Source organism: Hemiscyllium ocellatum, chromosome 45 (genome assembly GCF_020745735.1).
Source record: "Hemiscyllium ocellatum isolate sHemOce1 chromosome 45, sHemOce1.pat.X.cur, whole genome shotgun sequence".
Taxonomy (NCBI): Eukaryota; Metazoa; Chordata; class Chondrichthyes; order Orectolobiformes; family Hemiscylliidae; genus Hemiscyllium; species Hemiscyllium ocellatum.
In genome coordinates this window covers 4,008,731-4,028,487 of record NC_083445.1, presented here as the reverse complement: position 1 = coordinate 4,028,487, position 19,757 = coordinate 4,008,731, and the positions used below count along the sequence as shown (strand labels likewise).

At 48.6% G+C, this 19,757-nt stretch overlaps 1 protein-coding gene across 2 annotated transcripts in view; it reads left to right on the top strand.

Moving 5' to 3' along the window:
* The window catches only part of man2b1 (mannosidase, alpha, class 2B, member 1), a 32,509-nt gene extending 13,891 nt beyond the window's left edge, over positions 1-18,618 (top strand). For both annotated transcript variants that reach the window (XM_060855207.1, XM_060855208.1), the window contains exons 9-24: positions 1,785-1,905; positions 2,889-2,967; positions 3,552-3,661; positions 4,368-4,475; positions 4,670-4,786; positions 5,561-5,770; positions 7,249-7,346; positions 8,321-8,438; positions 9,884-10,002; positions 10,618-10,719; positions 12,143-12,230; positions 12,633-12,713; positions 14,181-14,417; positions 15,574-15,723; positions 16,466-16,568; positions 17,885-18,618. In XM_060855207.1, the coding sequence (XP_060711190.1) occupies positions 1,785-1,905; positions 2,889-2,967; positions 3,552-3,661; positions 4,368-4,475; positions 4,670-4,786; positions 5,561-5,770; positions 7,249-7,346; positions 8,321-8,438; positions 9,884-10,002; positions 10,618-10,719; positions 12,143-12,230; positions 12,633-12,713; positions 14,181-14,417; positions 15,574-15,723; positions 16,466-16,568; positions 17,885-17,994 (1,951 nt within the window). In that variant the 3' untranslated portion in view covers positions 17,995-18,618. The remainder of the gene's footprint in view (positions 1-1,784; positions 1,906-2,888; positions 2,968-3,551; positions 3,662-4,367; positions 4,476-4,669; positions 4,787-5,560; positions 5,771-7,248; positions 7,347-8,320; positions 8,439-9,883; positions 10,003-10,617; positions 10,720-12,142; positions 12,231-12,632; positions 12,714-14,180; positions 14,418-15,573; positions 15,724-16,465; positions 16,569-17,884) is intronic.
* The last annotated feature ends 1,139 nt before the right edge of the window (positions 18,619-19,757 follow it).

Sequence of the window (19,757 nt, the reverse complement as noted above, 5' to 3'; positions counted from 1 at the left end):
CCAGACCTGCCGTATTTCTCAAATTATTCATAAAGTAATTCCCAATTTGAGGGAGCCCAGAGGCAGACAAAGCTGATCTCATGCTGAACGTGGTTAGTAAGTTTGTGGGTGACACCAGTGTTGATGCTACAGTGGGGAGTGAAGATGATTATCTAAGATTACAGAGAGTTTGCTCAATTGGGTCAAAGGGTGAAGGAGTGGCTGATGGAGTCTAATTTGGGTAAATGTGAGGTATTGCATTTTGGTAAAACAAACAATGTCAGCACTTATACAGTTAAAAATACAGTCTTGGCTATTGTTGTAGAACAGACACCTAGGGATTCAGGTACATAATTCTTTGAAGTTTGCATCACTTGTAGACAGGGTGGGTAAGCTTTGTGGGCGGCATGGTAGCACAGTGGTTAGCACTGCTGCCTCAGTGCCAGAGACCTGGGTTCAATTCCCGACTCAGGCGACTGACTGTGTGGAGTTTGCACGTTCTCCCCGTGTCTGCGTGGGTTTCCTCCGGGTGCTCCGGTTTCCTCCCACAGTCCAAAGATGTGCAGGTTAGGGGAATTGGCCAAGCTAAATTGCCCGTAGTGTTAGGTGAAGGGTAAATATAGGGGAATGGGTGGGTTGCGCTTCGGCGGGTTGGTGTGGACTTGTTGGGCCGAAAGGGCCTGTTTTCACACTGTAAGTAATCTAATCTAAGCTGGTGTTTAGCACACTTGTCTTCATTGCTTGGACCTTTGAGTATAGGAATTGGGAAGTTATGTCGAGTCTATACAGGACATTGGTGAGGCCTCTCCTGGAGAGCTGTGCCACATCCTGGTCCCCCTGTTATAGGGAGGATATTATGAAGTCAGAGAGGGTTCAGTAGAGATTGCCCAGGATGTTGCCAGGATTGGAGGGTTTGAGTTATAAGGAGGGGCTGGGGCTTTTGTCACTGGAGTGTAAGAGGTTCAGAGGTGACCTTACAGAGGTTTATAAGATAATGAGGGGTATGGAACAGGTAAATGTCAGGTGTCTTTTTCCTGGGGTGGGGGATTTCAAGACTAGGGGGCACATTTTTAAAGTGAGAGGCAAAAGAGATGTGAGAGACGATGTTTTTACACAGAAGGTGGTTCATGTGTAGAATGAAGTGGCAGATGCAGGTACAGTTACAATGTTTAAAAGACATTTGGATAAATACATGAATAGGAAAGGGTTGGAGGGGTATGGGCCAGGAGCAGGCAGGTGGGACCAGTTTAGTTTGGGATTATGTTCAGTGTGGACTGGTTGGACCAAGGGATCTGTTTCAGTGTTACATGAATATACCTCTCACAATAAAGGTGGAAAAGTAACATCACCATAGTCTGGGGGATGCTCTCTAGTTAGAGTGAGACAATGGCAGGGGGCGGATTTAACCTGAGGGTCACCACGCCTCAGGCAAGGGGAGAGGTAGGGAAGGAGAGTCCCCCATGATAACCTCAGGCAGTGATGGGAATCGAACCCACGCTGTTAGCATCACGTTGCATCACCAACCAACTGAACCCTAATTGCAAATAACTGCTCTTCCGTATGAACCCACTGTTTACCTATCAGTGTCACATTTACTGTTCTGTCACAGACATATTATCAAACTGAATGGTCCTCACTCACTATAAGCAGTGCCGTTGGGAGTTCAGCTAATTCTACACAGAACCAATTTAAAAATCACTTAAAATATTACTAAATGTGAGTCCAGAGCCGTGGCCACCATTTTCTGTGTCTTGACAGCAATGTGTAACCTGTGGGTTTTTTCCTGTTTAATAAACGGCGTGCAGGTCGGTGAAATCTGATGATTTTTTCCCGTACGCGGATGGACCCCATCAGTTCTGGACAGGTTACTTCACCAGTCGGCCAGCTCTGAAACGCTACGAGAGGCTGAGTAACAATTTCCTCCAGGTGAAGACCCCCTTCGGACTGAGACAGACAGAATGGTGTTGGCGGGGAGGGGGGAGTCAGTGTCGGGGTGAGGGTCTCGGCGAAATGTATAAACCAAAGGGCAGGACGGGACGGGACGGGACGGGACGGGACAGCCGGATGGTGGCATAACATCCCCCTCTCGGGAGGAGGGGAGGGGAAGGTGGATCCGGAACGTGGACTCTCAGTCTTGGGATCTGAGGGGGATGGGGGGGTGGGTAGACGATATTGGATGGAGGGGGAGGACTCAGGCAGCAGAGGGCCTGTGGAACTCCCCATCGCAGCAGGCAGCTGAGGCCAAGTCACTCAATATGTTTAAGGAAGGAATCAATTTGCAGAGGTGAGAGATGGGGAGGCACTGGCCTTGTGGTGTTTATTGGTGGAGTGTTAATGCAGATAAAGTCCTGGGGGTCTGGGTTCAAAGCCTGCCACGGCAGGAGGATTGTCTTTCTCCTGCCCCCGGTTTGTAGGTGCCTGAATTGTTTCGCCCCCTTCGGTGTGCTGGAGAGATTTGGAACTTCACAAAAAAAACAGCGCTGTTTTTACAAGGTGTTGGGTTTAAGCAGAGAGCTGGTGTTGCAGTAATGGGGTTCGTGGACAAGGGAGAGGGTTGCAATAGCAGGTGGGGGTGGGACAAGCTCCGTGGAGGGTTGTGGTGGTGGGAGGATATGCCAGAGACACTGCAGGGATTGGGGGTGGAGGTCACGCAGGGAGCATGCACTGTGGGGTGGACTGTGCAGGGCTGAGACAGGGCTGGGCTGTCTGCACTAAAGGAGACCACACGAGGTCTCCAAAAGAATGTGAGTGTCTGACGGTCCGGTTAGAGGATGGAGTGTTCACTGGGCATTCCAGACATGTGATTAACTTCCCAGAGTTGGATCGTGAAGTGGGAGTGGATCCCTGTGGGTGGTGAGTGGGCTGTCAGGTTTCCTGTTACTGTTTCCCAACATCTGCTTCCTTTCCAGGTCTGTAACCAGCTAGAGGTGCTGGCAGCTGCTGATTCTCGGAGCGGTCCGTACGGTGTCGGAGACAGCTCCGTACTGAGTGAGTCCTGGTCCCAGATCGACGGGACCCCGTATCTGCGTCACTGCAAACCCCGGGATCCCAGCACCGGGCACAGCCACTGGGTTCCTGAGCTGCCTGCTCTTGGGGAGTGCGGGCACAGAGTGCGCACTCGGGCAGTGTTACACCACCGCCCACACTCCACCTCCATCCCCACCTCCCCATTCCTGGTTGTGATGATGGGTTCCCTCTGCGGGTGTGCTCTGTGCATTGATTTCCAATGTGCGGAGCTTCAAATAAGCGCAAGAGTTGGCGGCCCCGCGATTTTGCACTGAGTGTAATTTGGCGCAGAAATTCCATAATCTGTTTTGATCCTTTTGAACAAATTGCTCCAAAGGCCTCAACATGATTGAGAGGAAGCTCCTGGTTTTAGTCGTTGTTTTTTCCCTGTAAGTGAGAGAGAAAGCATTAAGGACTGTGTCTCTGCACTGGCACCTTGGGATCAGTGAGACCCTGAGTGGGGCCCAGGTATTAACCATCACTCTGCGCCTTTCCCCCAAACCGTGTGCTTGGTTGAAAGTTGTTGAAGAGCGGTCTGGCAGTAACGCTGTGTGTTTTATACTTAGGGAAGGCAATGGCTGTAGCTCAGCATCACGACGCTGTCTCTGGGACAGAGAAACAACACGTAGCCAATGATTATGCCAAGAAGTTGGCCAGAGGCTGGGAACAGTGTGAGGTAAGAGCTTGAATAGAGATGCTGAGGGCTGTAGGGGGAGACTGACAGGGAAGGTCATTGGTTGACACACACACACACACCCTCTGCCCTTGGGGGGAGTGGGGAGGGGAGTGGGGAGTGGGGGGGGGAGGGTGAGTTTCAAAAGCTGACAGGGGTGAGTCTCCCAGCCTGCTGAGGATGGGGGCTGGTTTCTACACCATCATCGCTCTCCTCCCTGCTCCCTACAGCTCAGTTTCCCCTTGTCCCCCCACAACCAGTCGATTTCAGTCTAGAATATTCTCAACGACTGAACATTCGAAACGTTCTGGGGCCAACGAAATTAGGAAATGTTGGCTCTCGTTCCAAGACAATAAGGAAGGACGGAACAAAGACCAAGCTGCTTGATAGCTTTTGAGGGTGTGGAGTCAGAGGGGGAGGAGATGTGTAGAACACAACAAAGATGTAGAGAGACAAGAACAGAAATGACTGGAGAAGCTCAGCAGGTCTGGTAGCACCTGTGGAGAGAGAAGTCAGTTTTGGGTTGAGTGACCCTACCTCAGTAACATTTCACATCCAGGTAATGAGCACTGTCCCACCTCGGCACATTCTACACCAGGGCATTGGGAACAACTCTACTCAGGAACATGGGTATTCACAATGAAGAGCTTTGTTGAAGAAGGTTAGCGCAGTGTTGCCTGCTTTAGCCTTTGCTTTCTTGTGTTTGCAGGTGCTGGTTAGCAACGCTCTGTCGAGTCTCAGTGGAATGAAACAGAATTTCATTTTCTGTGACCAACTCAACATCAGCGTCTGTCACGGCATTGAAGAACTTAGCAAGGTGAGTGATTGGCTGATCAATATTCACATCCACCTTTCCCCAAACCCTTCAGTCTCGCATTCCACTCCCTCCCCCATTGGACCATCACATCCCAGTAGATGTCATTTACATTTCGGGGACTTTGTCTTTTACTTGCTGGTGAGTGTTTGTGGTGGTTTGGCAGGATTTAATGTTGGTAACCTCTCTGTCTGCAGTTTACAGTGACTCTGTACAACCCCTTGGCCAGAGCAGTGAGTGTGTACGTGAGAATCCCGGTCAATGGCACTAACTATACAGTTCATGACCTCAGAGGAGGTTTGGTACCAAACCAGGTAACTGAAATCTTCAAACAAACCTTGATTTTTGTTTTATTAACTACCTGGATATATCTGAAGAGATGTAAATGTAATGCATGCTGTTGTCAATGATGTACTCTGAAGCTACTGACTTCAATTTGCAACATGTAACTAGATTTGTCGTGAAGTTAATATATTGTACAAGACTGTAATATATTGAAAAGCCCCCTCTCTCGCTCTCGGCATCCCTGTCTCTCTAATCCTTGTCTGTTCCTGTCCCCTTTCCTGTGTCTCTAAATCTCTCTCACCTTGACACAATTTTTCTTTCTGTCTGACTTTTGACTGTCTTTCTCTGTCTGTCCCCCTGTCTCTGTCTCTCTCTCTCTCTTTCTGTGTCTCTCTCTCTCTCTCTCTCTGTCTCTCTTTCTCTCTCTCCTCTCCCTGTTTCTCTCTCTGACATTCTCTCTCTGACGCTGTCTCTCCCTGTCTCTCTCTCTCTCTCTCTCTCTCTCTTTCTCTCTCTCTCTCTCTTTCTCTCTCTCCTCTCCCTGTCTCTCTCTGACATTCTCTCTCTCTCTGACATTGTCTCTCCCCCTCTCTCTCTCTCTCTCTCCGTCTCTCTCTCTGACGCTGTCTCTCCCTCTCTCTCCCTCTTTCTCTCTCTCCTCTCCTTGTTTCTCTCTCCTCTCCCTGTCTCTGTTTCTCCCTCTCTCTCTCTCTGACTCTGTCTCTCTGACTCTATCTCTCCCTGTCTCTCTCTCCCCTCTCCCTGTCGCGCTCTCTCTCTCTCTCTGTCTCTCCCTGTTTCAGGTTGTTGCTGTATCGAACTTCACAAAGCTCCTGAGGAAAGACCGTGGCTATGCGGTGAATGAGCTGGTGTTCCAGGCCAGGACTCTGGCACTGGGCTTTAGCACATACAGTGTGACCAGGAAGCCGGACAGTCCTGTGCTCAGCAGGATGACCAGGTCAGGGAGGAGACATCAGCACCCGAGGAGGACAGGCCTGACCATTGAAAACCAGGTAAGCACTAAGAACAGGGCCTTTCTGAATGGTGTTGTCCCCCGCGTGCAATGGGGTGGGGCAGTTATTTGGGAAGGGGTATTTGTCCCTCAGCTTTACCCAGAAAGGCCTACAGGGTATTTCCCCTCAGACCTGAGAGGAGGCCATTCAGCACACTGTGCCCGTGCTAGCTGTTTGAGAGACCTCTCTGATTGATTCCCACAATTCCTGTTTATCATATTCATTTTGGAAAGTCACTGCTCAATCTGAACGTTTCCGATTAACATCCCTAGCTTCTCAAAAACTATTCCCCGGGTTCTGGTACAGATATTACAGCGAATGTTGTATCTTCATTCGACACCTGTGCATGTGGACCAGGAAGCTCAGGGCTAAGGACCCCACCCCTACCCCAAACCGCCTGGCAAACCCATGACCAGGTAGGAAGCAGCCAGACCCTTTCTCCAGGGCTGTATCTCAAACCACCGCCACACATCACATCAGAAAACTGGGAATATTCTCCAGCTCCAGTCTACTGGACAGGCTGTCCGAGAGAGAGAGAGAGAGAGAGACAGTGTCTGCCTGTCCGTGTGACAGAGAGAGAGTGTCTGCCTGTCCGTGTGACAGAGAGAAAGATAGAGAGAGTCTGCCTGTCCGTGTGACAGAGAGAAAATGTCTGCCTATCCGTGTGACAGAGAGTCTGCCTGTCCATGTGACAGAGAAAGAGTGTTTGCCTATCCGTGTGACAGAGAAAGAGTGTTTGCCTGTCTGTGTGACAGAGCGAGAGAGTCTGCCTGTCCGTGTGACAGGCAGTGTCTGCCTGTCCGTGTGACAGGCAGTGTCTGCCTGTCCGTGTGACAGGCAGTGTCTGCCTGTCCGTGTGACAGGCAGTGTCTGCCTGTCCGTGTGACAGGCAGTGTCTGCCTGTCCGTGTGACAGGCAGTGTCTGCCTGTCCGTGTGACAGGCAGTGTCTGCCTGTCCGTGTGACAGGCAGTGTCTGCCTGTCCGTGTGACAGGCAGAGTCTGCCTGTCCGTGTGAAAGAGAGAGAGTCTGCCTGTCCGTGTGAAAGAGAGAGAGTCTGCCTGTCCGTGTGAAAGAGAGAGAGTCTGCCTGTCCGTGTGAAAGAGAGAGAGTCTGCCTGTCCGTGTGAAAGAGAGAGAGTCTGCCTGTCCGTGTGAAAGAGAGAGAGTCTGCCTGTCCGTGTGAAAGAGAGAGAGTCTGCCTGTCCGTGTGACAGAGAGAGAAAATGTCTGCCTGTCTGTGTGACAGAGTGTATGTCTGCCTGTCCGTGTGACAGAGAGCCAGTCTGCCTGTCTGTCCCCAAGTAGGTGAACTCCCTCCTTGCTCTGTTGCTGTTGGCACTTGGCTGTCTCCTGCCTGTGGAGCTCTGGTCCTCCACCTGGTTTCACCATATAAACCCCATCGCCCGCACTGAGGGCTTTAACAATGTGACACAGCCAGTACTGCTGTCGGAATCGCTCTCTTGTGTTTTCTGTGCAGTATATCCGAGTGACGTTTGACGCACACACTGGTCTCATCAGTGGGATTGAGAATCTGCTCAAGAACCTTTCTCTACCCGTTACTCAGAGTTTCCACTGGTGAGTAACATCCTGTAGTCTCTCTCTCTCTCTCTGCCCCTCCGTTTTTATTAATGTGATCCTGTGAACTAGTTTTCAGACCAGGTGTATTTGAGAACCTATTACCTGCTGTCTCTGTCCCTTAGGGAGCACAGGAAGATCTTCAGCCCATTCAGTCCCTGCTGGTCACTGTGGGGTTTGTAACACAGAGCAGGATTGATCACTTTACTGTATACAGTGCCCACTGCCCACTCTCCCTGTGAGTGTTTAACCTGACAGCACTTACACACAGCCGTGGCTCAGTGGGTAAATGCACCCCATGGTGTGAGACTGAGTCACACAGGAGAGACTCAGCTGTCGGCTGGGATGATGCAAAGGGTCCTGTCATCTCCCTGAGGGAAATTATAAAACAGTGAGGGGCGAGGATAGGGTAAATAGGTGAGGTCTTTCCCCCAGGGTGGGGGAGTCCAGAACTAAAGGGCCTAGGTTTATGGTGACAGAGGAAAGATTTAAAAAGGACCTAAGGGGTAACTTTTTCACATGGAATGAGCTGCCAGAGGCAGTGGTGGAGGCTGGTACAATGACATTTGAAAGGCATCTGGATAGGTTGATGAATAGAAAGGGTTTAGAGGAATATGGGCCGGGTGATGGCAGGTGGGACTAGATTAGGTTGGGATATCTGGTCAGCATGGACGGGTTGGACCAAAGGGTCTGTTTCCGTGCTGTATAACTCTGTGGCAGTCTCCTGGGCTATAATTCCGATACAGTTCCACTTCCAGACCTTCTACTGCAGCTGGTGTTGGCTGAGGGCCGAATTGGTCTGAGCTGTGAGGCATTCTGTTGTTGAGCAGCCTTTCACCACTTCACTGTCCGGACTCTGGCAGCGTCCATTGGTATTACCTTCAGCAGAGAAGTTTTGAGCTATTTCCTTGTGAGGTTTTGTAGCTGTGTGTGTGTGTGGTGCTGACCCTGAACGTGTGGATATGATTGAGCAGGTACACTGCCAGTACGGGCGATAAAGTGAGCAGTCAACCTTCGGGAGCTTATATATTCAGACCCAAACCGGAGCAACCTTTACCAATGGCCAAAAACGTGAAGACCTACACAGTGCAGGTAAGGAGGAGTGTGAGACCATTCATTCAGTTTTTATTAGAAATGCAAGCACCAACTTTAAGCATTGTGACTACCTGATAGGAAATTGCAAACCTAGAAGGTTTCTGATATGAGGAAGCACCCACACAGTGGTGTCAGTCTTGTAGAAATGTCACAGGTTCATACTGTATATCCAGGGACCTATCTGTCCCACCCCTGACAGCAAGTGGAATTTTAAATTCAGCTAATTAATATAATTAAATAAAATTACACTCCATAATGTTGACTACAAAACCCATCATTGATTATCCATCTGGATCACAAATGGAAATTGGCCATCCTTACCCTGGTCTGGGTACATATGTCCCTAGACCCACAGCAACATGGTCACTGTGGGGTTTGTAACATCCTATGAAACAGCCTCTCAAGCCATTTAAGGGCAATTAGGGGTAGGTAGCAAGATGATCTTGTCAGTGGTACCCACACCCCTTCAGTGTGCACCACTCCCTCAGTGCTGACCGTCCGACAGTGCAGCACTCCCTCAGCGGTGACCCTCCGACAGCGCGACGCCCCCTCAGCGCTGACCCTCCGACAGCACGGTGCTCCCTCGGCACTGACCCTCCGACAGCGCGGCACTCCCTCGGCACTGACCTTCCAACAGAGTGGCACTCCCTCAGCACTGACCCTATGATAGTGCAGCACTCCCTCAGCACTGACCTTCTGACAGTGCCCACTCCCTCAGCACTGACCCTCTGACAGTGCGGCGCTTCCTCAGCACTGACCCTCCGACAGTGCGGCATTGCCTCAGCACTGACCCTCTGACAGTGCGGCACTCCCTCAGCACTGACCCTCCAACAGTGCGGCATAGCCTCAGCACTGACCCTCCGACAGTGCGGCATAGCCTCAGCACTGACCCTCCGACAGTGCGGCATAGCCTCAGCACTGACCCTCCGACAGTGCAGCACTGTCTCAGTACTGACCCTCCGACAGTGCGGCACTCCCTCAGCACTGATCCTCCGATAGTGCAGCGTTCCCTCAGCACTGACCTTCTGACAGTGTGGCACTCCCTCAGCAGTGACCCACCGACAGTGCGGCACTCTCTCAGCACTGACCCTCCGACAGTGCGGCACTCCCTCAGCACTGACCCTCCGACAGTGCGGCACTCCCTTAGCACTGACTCTCCGACAGTGCGGCACTCCCTCAGCACTGACCCTCCGACAGTGCCCACTCCCTCAGCACTGACCCTCCGACAGTGCGGCACTCCCTTAGCACTGACTCTCTGACAGTGCGGCACTCCCTCAGCACTGACCCTCCGACAGTGCGGCACTCCCTTGGTGTGGACTATCCAAAGTGTGTGTGGTAGTCCTGCCGGGCCGTCTCGTTTGGGAAATAGGTTAGTGGGAGGTTACTCCAAGCGGGATATAGCTGATATATAATGTGTTCTTTTTTTTTAATCCGTACTGAAGACGGATTTATTTCAGGAAGTTTATCAAAATTTTTCAGCGTGGTGCTCCCAAGTTGTTCGGCTGTACAAAGACCAGCAGTTTGTTGAACTCGAGTGGACCGTGGGGCCAATTCCAACTGGGTAAGTATCCGGAATTCCTGACAGAAACACTGCTATCCTCCAGGATACAGCCAGGGTTCGGGGTGGACCTGGGAACAGAGCTGCTGCCTATTGCTGGTGTGTCAGGGAATGCGAGTGTCCCACTCTGTCAGAGGGATTCACAGTGGGGTCCTTCATTAAGCACAGCAGCTCCTGGGGATAGTGTCGTAGGACCTCGGCTCTATCCCTTCCCCTCTGGCTTCAGTGTCGGCTTAATTTCGACAAGGGGTAAACTCACCGGAAAACATATGATTATTTAGCAGGCTTGTGAGGGGAGATGTGGAGAGGTTTTCTTCTTGTGAAAGAGTCTAGGACCAGAGGGCAGACTCCCAGAGGAAGGGGTCACACATTTAAGGCAGAGATTGGGAGGAATTTCTTCAGAGGGGAGTGAATCTGTGGAATTCTTTACGGCAGAGGGCTGTGGAGACTGGGTGATGACGTGTATCAAGGCTGAGATCGACAGGTTTTTAATCAGTGTAAGGTGGAGTTAAGGATGATCATTGAATGGTGGAGTGGATTTGATGGACAGAATGGCCTACTCCTGTCCCTATGCCTTGGGTTTAATTCTTTTTCCATTCTCTCTCTCTGAAACGTTAGTGATGGAATTGGCAAGGAAGTTATCAGCCGCTTCGACACGTCGTTAAAAACCGAGGGCACTTTCTACACGGATTCCAACGGCAGAGAGATCCTCACCCGGAGGTAAGGTGGGAAATTCCCGATGGGAACAGTTGCCTGGAGAAGTGTAGTCACTGACTTCCAGCCACCAGCTGATGCTGTGGATGAAACTCCTGTTTTTTAGAACCTGCAGCTAATTCCCTCAAGAGCTGCATTTCTATAGTACCGTTCCTGACTTCACAATGTCCCAAACTGCCTGACAGTGAACTGAGTTCTTACGAAATGTTGCTGCAATGAATGAAGCAGAGCAACCAGATTGTACAAAGCAAGTTCCCACAGACAGGAAGGACAGAGGGAGGTGATGGCCTACTGCTGTTATGGCTTGACTATAAATCCCGAGATCCAGGCGATGATCTGGGAAACCCAGTTCAAATCTCCACTATGACTATCCTTCCTGGGTCTGGCCTACATGTGACTCTAGCCCCATAGCAATGTGGTTGAGTTTAATTATCCTCTTGGCAGTAAATGCTGACCCATGAATGATTCTTAAAATGAAATGTTGGTTAGGAGTGAATTCTGGCCACCGGGCCCAATACAGCCCTGCGAGAGACAGCAGCAGCACCCTCTGTTTAATATCTCACCTGATTGATGACGGTCACAGCTCAGTACTCGGATGGTCAGCCTGGGTTCAGAGGGCAGAGGTTACCACTGAGTCACAGCCATCAATATCATAATCCACGTGGGATCTGCTGCAGAGCTGCCCAGTGATTGGGCCATTCACATTATCCAATGGCAGTCAAAGAACAGGAATGTCATAAAGCATTGGGTGGGGTGGGGGAAATATGTCACTAATCATCTAAAAAGAGTATAATGGTACTGCAGTAGTCATCTGCAGTATAGTGGTACTGTCCCCATCTCTGGACCAAGAGACCCAGGTTCAACCTATACCTGCTCTAGACGTGTGTCACAATGTCTCTGCAGCGTAGGAAGTAGAGCTTAGAGATTTACAAAATCATAAGGGGCTTAGATGAGGTTAATGACAAGGATCTTTTCCCTAGGCTGGGGGTATTCAAACCTCAGGGAGCGAAGGTTTTTAAGGTGAGAGAAGCAAGATTTAAAAAGGACATATGGGGCAAATTATTTCCACAGAGAGTGATTAGTGTGTACAATGACCTTCCTGAGGAAGTGGTGCATGCAGGTACAGTTATAATGTTTAAAAGACATTTGGGTCAGCCCATGAATAGGAAAGGTTTAGGGGGAATATGAACCAGGAGCAGGCAGGTGGGACTCGTTTAGTTTGGGATTATGGTCAGCATGGAATGGTTAGGCCGAAGGGTCTGTGGTGCAACGGGACTTTCTGCATCGCTGGATTGGGAAATCTAGGTTCAAGTCCCTCCTGCTCCAGATGTGTGTACTGATATCTCGGAAACTGATTGACAGGAAGGAGAGAGAGTGTTTGTTGAATCTATGCTGTGTACTGAATTCTAACCTGTCCTTGTGCTCCAAGGAGAGATTATCGACCGACGTGGAAATTTGAACAAACGGAGCCTGTTGCTGGAAACTACTTCCCGGTGAACAGCCGGATTTACATAAAGGTGAAGCCCTTGTTGTGTTTCAGCTTTAACCCCACAGTCTCACAAGGGATCCTACACCACCACCCCCTGCTCCTTAAAACCATTCACAGCAGTGTTCTCGCTCCACTGCCTTTGTTTGGGTACAGTCTATGGGCATACGCTCACCCTACAGTATATCTCCTCAATGTTTCCATAAAGTATCAACTAGCTATTCCACATCCAATTGTGATTCTGCCTTCATTCCCAGCCCCACATACTCACTCACTCCCTCCCTCGCTGTAAAGGAGACAGGCAGAGGCATGGTCCCAGCTAACGATCTCTCTCCTGCTCTCCCAACAGCTGAGATACGCTGATTTCAACGGCCACTGTTTTGGCACACAGCCCCTCTGCAGGCTTGAAATGTTGGTACCTTTTCTATTTCAGGACAGCAAGATGCAGTTGACTGTGTTGACTGATCGATCACAAGGAGGAAGCAGCATCAAAGATGGGTCCTTGGAGCTCATGGTAAATCTTGTTCAGTTATTCCCCTTTTGAGATGGATGGGGGGGGGGGAGCGGTTGGGGTGGCAGAAGGATTGTGAACAAAGTAAGCGAAGATGGAATTGAGAGCAATAGCTTTGGTCGCAAATACCCTGTTCTGTGGTGATATTGTTAATTAACTCATCCTGGTGATAGAAGCTGTTATTTATATTTAATTTATTTTAAAGTTTGGAGTTTGAGCTAGTGGCATGTGAGTTTGATCTGTCTATGAGGGGGTTTAATGATTAATGTACAAATATTTTTATAATCATGGTGATTTATTGTAACACAGTATGAGAGAGAGCGACTTCCTGGGGAGTAATGCGTTTTTGTTTCAGTGGGTGAGTTTTATGAATAAATATTAGGTTTCTGTTGAAGATTCTGGAATTGTTTGTTGGCTTCGGGGAAAATCTCAGGGCTAGAAGGAAGCCATTTTGGAATTGGGCAGTTTTGCAGGAGGCTTGGCTGCAGCTGGGTGTGTAAGATAGTTACTCTTAAAGAAGGGGAAGAGTTTAGAAATTGGTTACCTCAGTGTAGTATAACCTTCCAGACCAAGAATGTTGGTTAAAACACCAAAGAGATTATTTGAAGCCAAGAAAGTCTAACCTCAGTTGTATGATGGTTCAAGGATGAGGTTATTAGATTAGTCATTTAAGTAATTGAGGCAGAGGTTCTTGATTACTGAGGGGATCAAACTTTATGGAGAAAAGGCAGCAGCTTGGGGTTGAGAAACATGTGAGCCATACCAGAATGGCAGAGCAAACACAGTGGGCCAAGTGACCGAATTCTGCTCCAACATTTCGTGGTTTTTAATGAGGAATTGAAGCTCCTGTTAAACTACAGAGAAGGTTTTTCTCTCTAATTTTGAAAGCTGTAGGTTTGTGTTTTGTGTAAATAGTTTGGTTTGTTCCATTTAATTGTTTTTGTGTTCTATTGTTAAGTCCAACGCTGTAGCACTGTGTGCTTGCGTTTCAGTGAAAGACCAGCTCATTATAATTTTTATCAAGCTCGATTCCAGGCTGGGATCAGAACAATCCCCTGAAGGGGGAGATAGTGGGTCATTTACCGGTCTTTAAGGCAGAGACTCTGGGTTTGATTCCCACTCCTTGGTTTCCAGATGCTGGAAAATGTGCTCATAAAGCAGATAAACTGGGTGGGTAGCTACCTGCAGGTTCTTGTAGCACACACCAAGGACAGACTCTCAGAGGGCTAGAGATTCCCAGGCACCAGTGTGATGGAAGGAAGGTTGAAAGCTTCTGGGATCCTACGGTGGGGCTGGCTGTGGGTTAGATTGGTCCTTACCGTATCTGGGGGAACAGGGATTCAATGCCTGCTCCAGCTGTGATGGGGTTGGAATGAGTGTTGATCGGGTGTTAGCCTGCCCTGAATAGGGTGAATGATGACCCAGCAACCAGACTCCTACGTTACTGACATTGTGCATTGATCACAACAGGTTCACCGGAGACTGCTCCGCGATGATAACCGAGGTGTCGGGGAAGCTCTGTCAGAGCCGGGTTACGACGGCAAAGGGCTGGTCGTACGAGGAAAGCACCTCGTCTTTCTCGACACAGTCAGTGCCTCTGCTGAACTCCACAGGCTACAGGCACAGGCAGAGTACATGGCACCATGGACAGTAATGGCCCAGGGCACAGGGACAGCTTACAGTTCCCGGCCGAAACACATAGCAGAGGTAATCCAGCTCCTGGCTTGGTGTAAGTGTCCAAGGCCAGGGAGCAGCAGAGTTACAGTGGTGTCTACTTTAACGTCAGTACTCATGGCCAACACTGCAGAAGGGATGCTGCTTCCTGTCAATAACCAGTTCCTCTGTCTCATACTTCGGTATCTCAGCTGTAACCACAGTCCACATTAATATCTACCAACAGATCTAAAGAAGTCTGTGGATAAGAGAGAAGGCAGAGGCACGGCCTGACTCTTTTTAGATTAGATTAGATTACTTAGTGTGGAAACAGGCCCTTTGGCCCAACAAGTCCACACCGACCCGCCGAAGCGCAACCCACCCATTCCCCTACATTTACCCTTTACCTAACACTACGGGCAATTTATCATGGCCAATTCACCTGACCCGCACATCTTTGGACTGTGGGAGGAAACCGGAGCACCCGGAGGAAACGCACGCAGACACGGGGAGAACGTGCAAACTCCACACAGTCAGTCGCCTGAGGTGGGAATTGAACCCAGGTCTCTGGCGCTGAGAGGCAGCAGTGCTAACCACTGTGCCGCCCACATTTACTGTTAAAAAATTGTTTCTTGAAAGAGTTTGATTAGGTTGACACTCGAGAGAAGGCAGACCTAGGATTTACAAATAACGGTCATTAATAAACTCAATGGGCAATTCAGGAAAACAAACCGTCTTCATCCAGAGTGTGTAGAACTGAGTATCCCATGGACTGGCTGAGGAAAATGGCATTAACTGTGTTTACAGGGGAGAAAGGATGATAGTGTGTTCGGGGAGGGGTCTGCTCTTTCTACTTTGTAATCTCACTGATACAAGTTTATTAGGACGGCATGGGGGCTCAGTGGTTAGCATGGTCTGTGTGGAGTTTGCATATTCTCCCCATGAGTGCAGGGGTTTCCACCTACAATCCAAAGAATACTAGTTAGGATGAATTGGCTATGCTAAATTGCTCAGTGTTCATGGGTGTGTAGGTTAGGTGCATTCGTCAGGGTTAAATGTAGAGTCGTGGGGAACGGGTTTAGGTGGGACACCTTTCGGAGAATCAGCATGGACGTGTTGGGCTGAAGGCCATGTTTCCATCGGGTAGAAATTCTCAGATTACTTTCTCTGCTATTCCTGTGACCTTTGCTTGTTTTCTGAACATTTCCAGTTCTCAGCCCTGAAGGAGGAGTTGCCCCCTAACGTCCATCTCCTAACCCTGGCTCAGTGGGATTCCCAATCCTTCCTCATCCGGCTGGAACACCAGTTCGAAATGGGGGAAAGCAGTGTCTACTCCAAGCCCATCACTGTGGATCTGGATGTAAGTTCCCTCTTTCTCGTTACGGTAGGGAGGAGACAACAAGAGGAGGGAGAGCCAATGCCATTAACTAATCCCCTCTCTCTGGAATATAAGAGACCAGGATAGGATCTTAACATGAGCCCTTCATTACATCTGTCCTGTATAAATGCTGGACAGGGTTAGAGGGGATGGAATGTGTGAAACGAATTAAAGTATTTACTTTAGTCAGCTATGATCACATTGAAGGGCTGTACCGGCTTGATGGGCCAAATGGCCTGATCCAGTTTCTTTGTACCAAGCTCCATGCCAGAGCAGGAAGGTTTTGACCTGTACACCACAGGCTGAGAAGCAGCGGCCTGTGGAACACAGCCAAGTTGAGATCAGGGACAGTCTATGACAGACGTTGTTAGAATCATCTGTAAACCTATGGCCCATGAGATACCAAACCCTGACACACACACACACACACACACACACCCCACTCCCGCACAGACATCCATTCTGAGAATTCCCTGTGGTGGTAGGCCTTGAGCAGACAGAGTCCCTGCCCTCAGTCGCTCTACAACAACTTGGAATAAAAGGCATGGGTTAATTGTTTCTGATGCCAACGGTGATCAAATCCCCTGCTGTACTCTCTTAACCTCGCTCTGAGACTAGCTGCTTAGGGCCATTCAGCTAGAGAGCAGAATCAACAGGGACAGGGGGAATGTCCGATTGTACACCGATGGCCTTACCCTGGCTTTCTCTCTGCTTCTCCCTTCAGAATTTGTTTTCTACTTTCAAGATCATTTCTGTTGAGGAAATGTCTCTGGGCTTCAACCAGCGGAAAGAGGACGTGTCTAGACTCAAATGGAGAACTGGACCAGGTTGGTCGCCCAGCGTCTGGGTCAGAAACACACTGCCTTGTTTTCACCATCCTGCTCCATCTCATCATCCTGTCTCCCAGTAGCTGTATAGAAAACCTAAAGCTGTTAATATAGGCAGGGGGTTGGGGGAATCAAATCTGTGATTTTAGTGTAGGAAAATCAAGTAAAAACAGATTAATTTCTAACTCGGAGTGGGGCAAAACAGACTGAGGGTTTCTTGGTAAAATCTCAAGAACAGATCTAGTATAATTCAAAGATTAAGGCGTACTGGCCTCTCTAGGGAAACAGTCAAGATTCAGCTGTTTAAAGCCCTGGTTAGAGGATACAGATTGGGAGCAGTTCAGGACATCACACCTCAGTAAAGATATCATGTCTTTAGATTAGATTACTTACAGTGTGGAAACAGGCCCTTCGGCCCAACAAGTCCCCACCGAAGCGCCACCCACCCATACCCCTACATTTACCCCTTACCTAATACTACGGGCAATTTAGCATGGCCAATTCACCTGACCCGCACATCTTTGTGACTGTGGGAGGAAACCCACGCAGACACGGGGAGAACGTGCAAACTCCACACAGTCAGTCACCTGAGGCGGGAATTGAACCCAGGTCCCTGGCGCTGTGAGGCAGCAGTGCTAACCACTGTGCCACCGTGCCGCCCTAGTGTCCTAGTGCAGCACGGATTTACAAGATCAAAGCCTTGATTTCAAGCAGAAAGTAAACAAAGTCTGTATTCCCTTAAACAGAGAACAATAAATCATAATTTGATTCAAGTTTAAAGTATCAAAGTAAATGAAGATGATTGACACAAATGTGTTTTTTCTCTCTGGCTGGAGAATTAAACAGCAGAGTCTAAACATTAGAACAAAATTAGATACACTTCTATAGTGAGGATGGAGGTTTAGAAATCGGTTCACAAATGGCAATTGATGTCAATTATTAATTAGAAATCAGATTGGTAGACTTCTGTAGGCCAAGAGGAGATGGGACAGAGCTAGGTTACTCTCTACCTCAAGGCTGAAGCGTTAACTGCTCAACTTCTGTCCTAATGATTGATGTGGAATATGAAACACTGTCAGGGGGCAGTTGGATTGAATCGGCCGACTCCATGCTGGAGGGTCAGCAGGTTTAGCAGCATCCAGGGAGAGAGAAAAGTGTTAACAATTTGAGTTCAGTATGATGATTCTTCACAACCACAGTCAAACTCAATGTTATCTCTTTCTCACTCATCTGCAGTATTTCCTTTCTATTTGACTTGTTTCTGTGCTGCATGTTCTAACTAATACTTCTGATGGTCTCCTCTTCCCACCTTTCAGAGAAGGACAGTATCAAGTCAGTTTCCAGGCGTAAGGATAGCTCCAAGCATGAGGTGGTCCTCAATCCAATGGAGATCCGCACATTCCGTGTTCGCATCCAGTACCTATAACCGCCCTATACTGGGAAGTGAGGGGAATGTCGGAATACTGTGGACCAACCAATCAAGCACATGGAAAGTCCAAATCTGTCCACAGTGTGGTTTTCCCAGGGACAATGTCATAGTCAGCTTTGCGTCTACTGCTGTTTTCACACTTCACTCGATGATGCCTTAATATGACAGATGACTTTATCATCATCTTCTGCCTTCATCCAAGGGCCCAGCCACATTTAGGAGTTTGTTCACTTTTTAATACATTTGACGGATGAGGCTTCTATCTACCAATCAATCAGTCCTTGTTCCATGAAAGAAAGTGAAGGAAACAGCCTGGATTCCGATGTACTTAAAAACGGTGTCTTGTTCCCCCACCCTGTAACATTGATCATGTGCCTGTACCCAGGTCGCAATCCTGTGACTGAGAACATCTCCACTTTAATTGGTGACTCTTAAAAGCACTAGTGGAAAAGCTGCAAGCCTCCCACTCAATTAAAAGTCAGTTTAAAGAAAACCTCATGATTCAGCTAAGTGAAGGACAGTGCAATAAATTTCCATACTACTGCTTTTGTGAATGATGTGTGAATGGAAGTTTTTAAAAAATCCTTTTTAATAATGATTAAACTTGAATTATCAATGCAATATTCAGGACTATGCCTTTGTGATAAACACATCAATTTCTGTAATCCTTAGAGTGTGGAAACAGGCCATTTGGCCCAACAAGTCCACACTGACCTATTATCCTACATGTACCCCTGACTAACGCACCTAACATACATATCCCTGAACACTATGGGCATTTTAGCATGGCCAATTCACCCTAACCTGCATATCTTTGGATAGTGGGAGCAAACTCCACACAGACAGTAACCCAAGGGTGGAATCGAACCTGGTTCCCTGGCACTATGAGGCGGTAGGGCTAGCCACCCCATTTCTTGTATGAAATTTGGTCAGAATGTTTTGAAATCACAATAACTTAAGTTTTATTGAAACATCAGTAGCCAAGTCTGCATATCTAGTGCTTGGACAGAGAAGGTACGGAGGGGGAAATAATTTGTTCCGTCTTTCTCCTGAGGGAGACCACAGTCTGAAACAAGCAGCAGCTTTCAACAAAGGGAACTCCCTTTTCCTGAAAGGGATCAATTTTACCAGCAGGCCTTCCACAGGGAACAGGACATCCTGAGTGTTTGTTTATTGGATTTGTCAGCTGCATAGCATTCAGCTAGAAAAGTAAAAGTGCAGTTGGATTACTCCAATCTCTAGCCCAGTTCTGGGCTCTTTGTTCAGCCCAATTAACTGTAACTGGGGAGGGGCGACGGCCTAGTAGTATCATAGCTGGACAATTCATCCAGAGACCCAGTAATGTTCAGGGTCCTGGGTTCAAACCCTGCTATGGAAGATGGTGAAATTTTAGTTCAATAAAAATCTGTAATTGAGTCTAATGATGACCATGAGCTGTTGTCAACGGTTAGAAAAACCCATCTGATTCACTAATGTCGGGAGTGTGGTGCTGGAAAAGCACAGGTCAGGTAGCATCCACTGAGTAAGAGAATTGACGTTTCGGGCAAAAACCCTTTATCAGGAATGGTTCACCAATGTCCTTGCTGGGCCTACGTGACTCCAGACCCACAGCAATGTGGTTGGCTTTGGGATGGCCAATAAACACTAGACCATCCAGCAACCCTAACCAACCTGTTCGGAAATGTTATGACACACCTCTGGGGCAGACTGGACTCAAACCCAAGTCTCCAAGTTTAGAGGCAGGAACACTACAACCATAT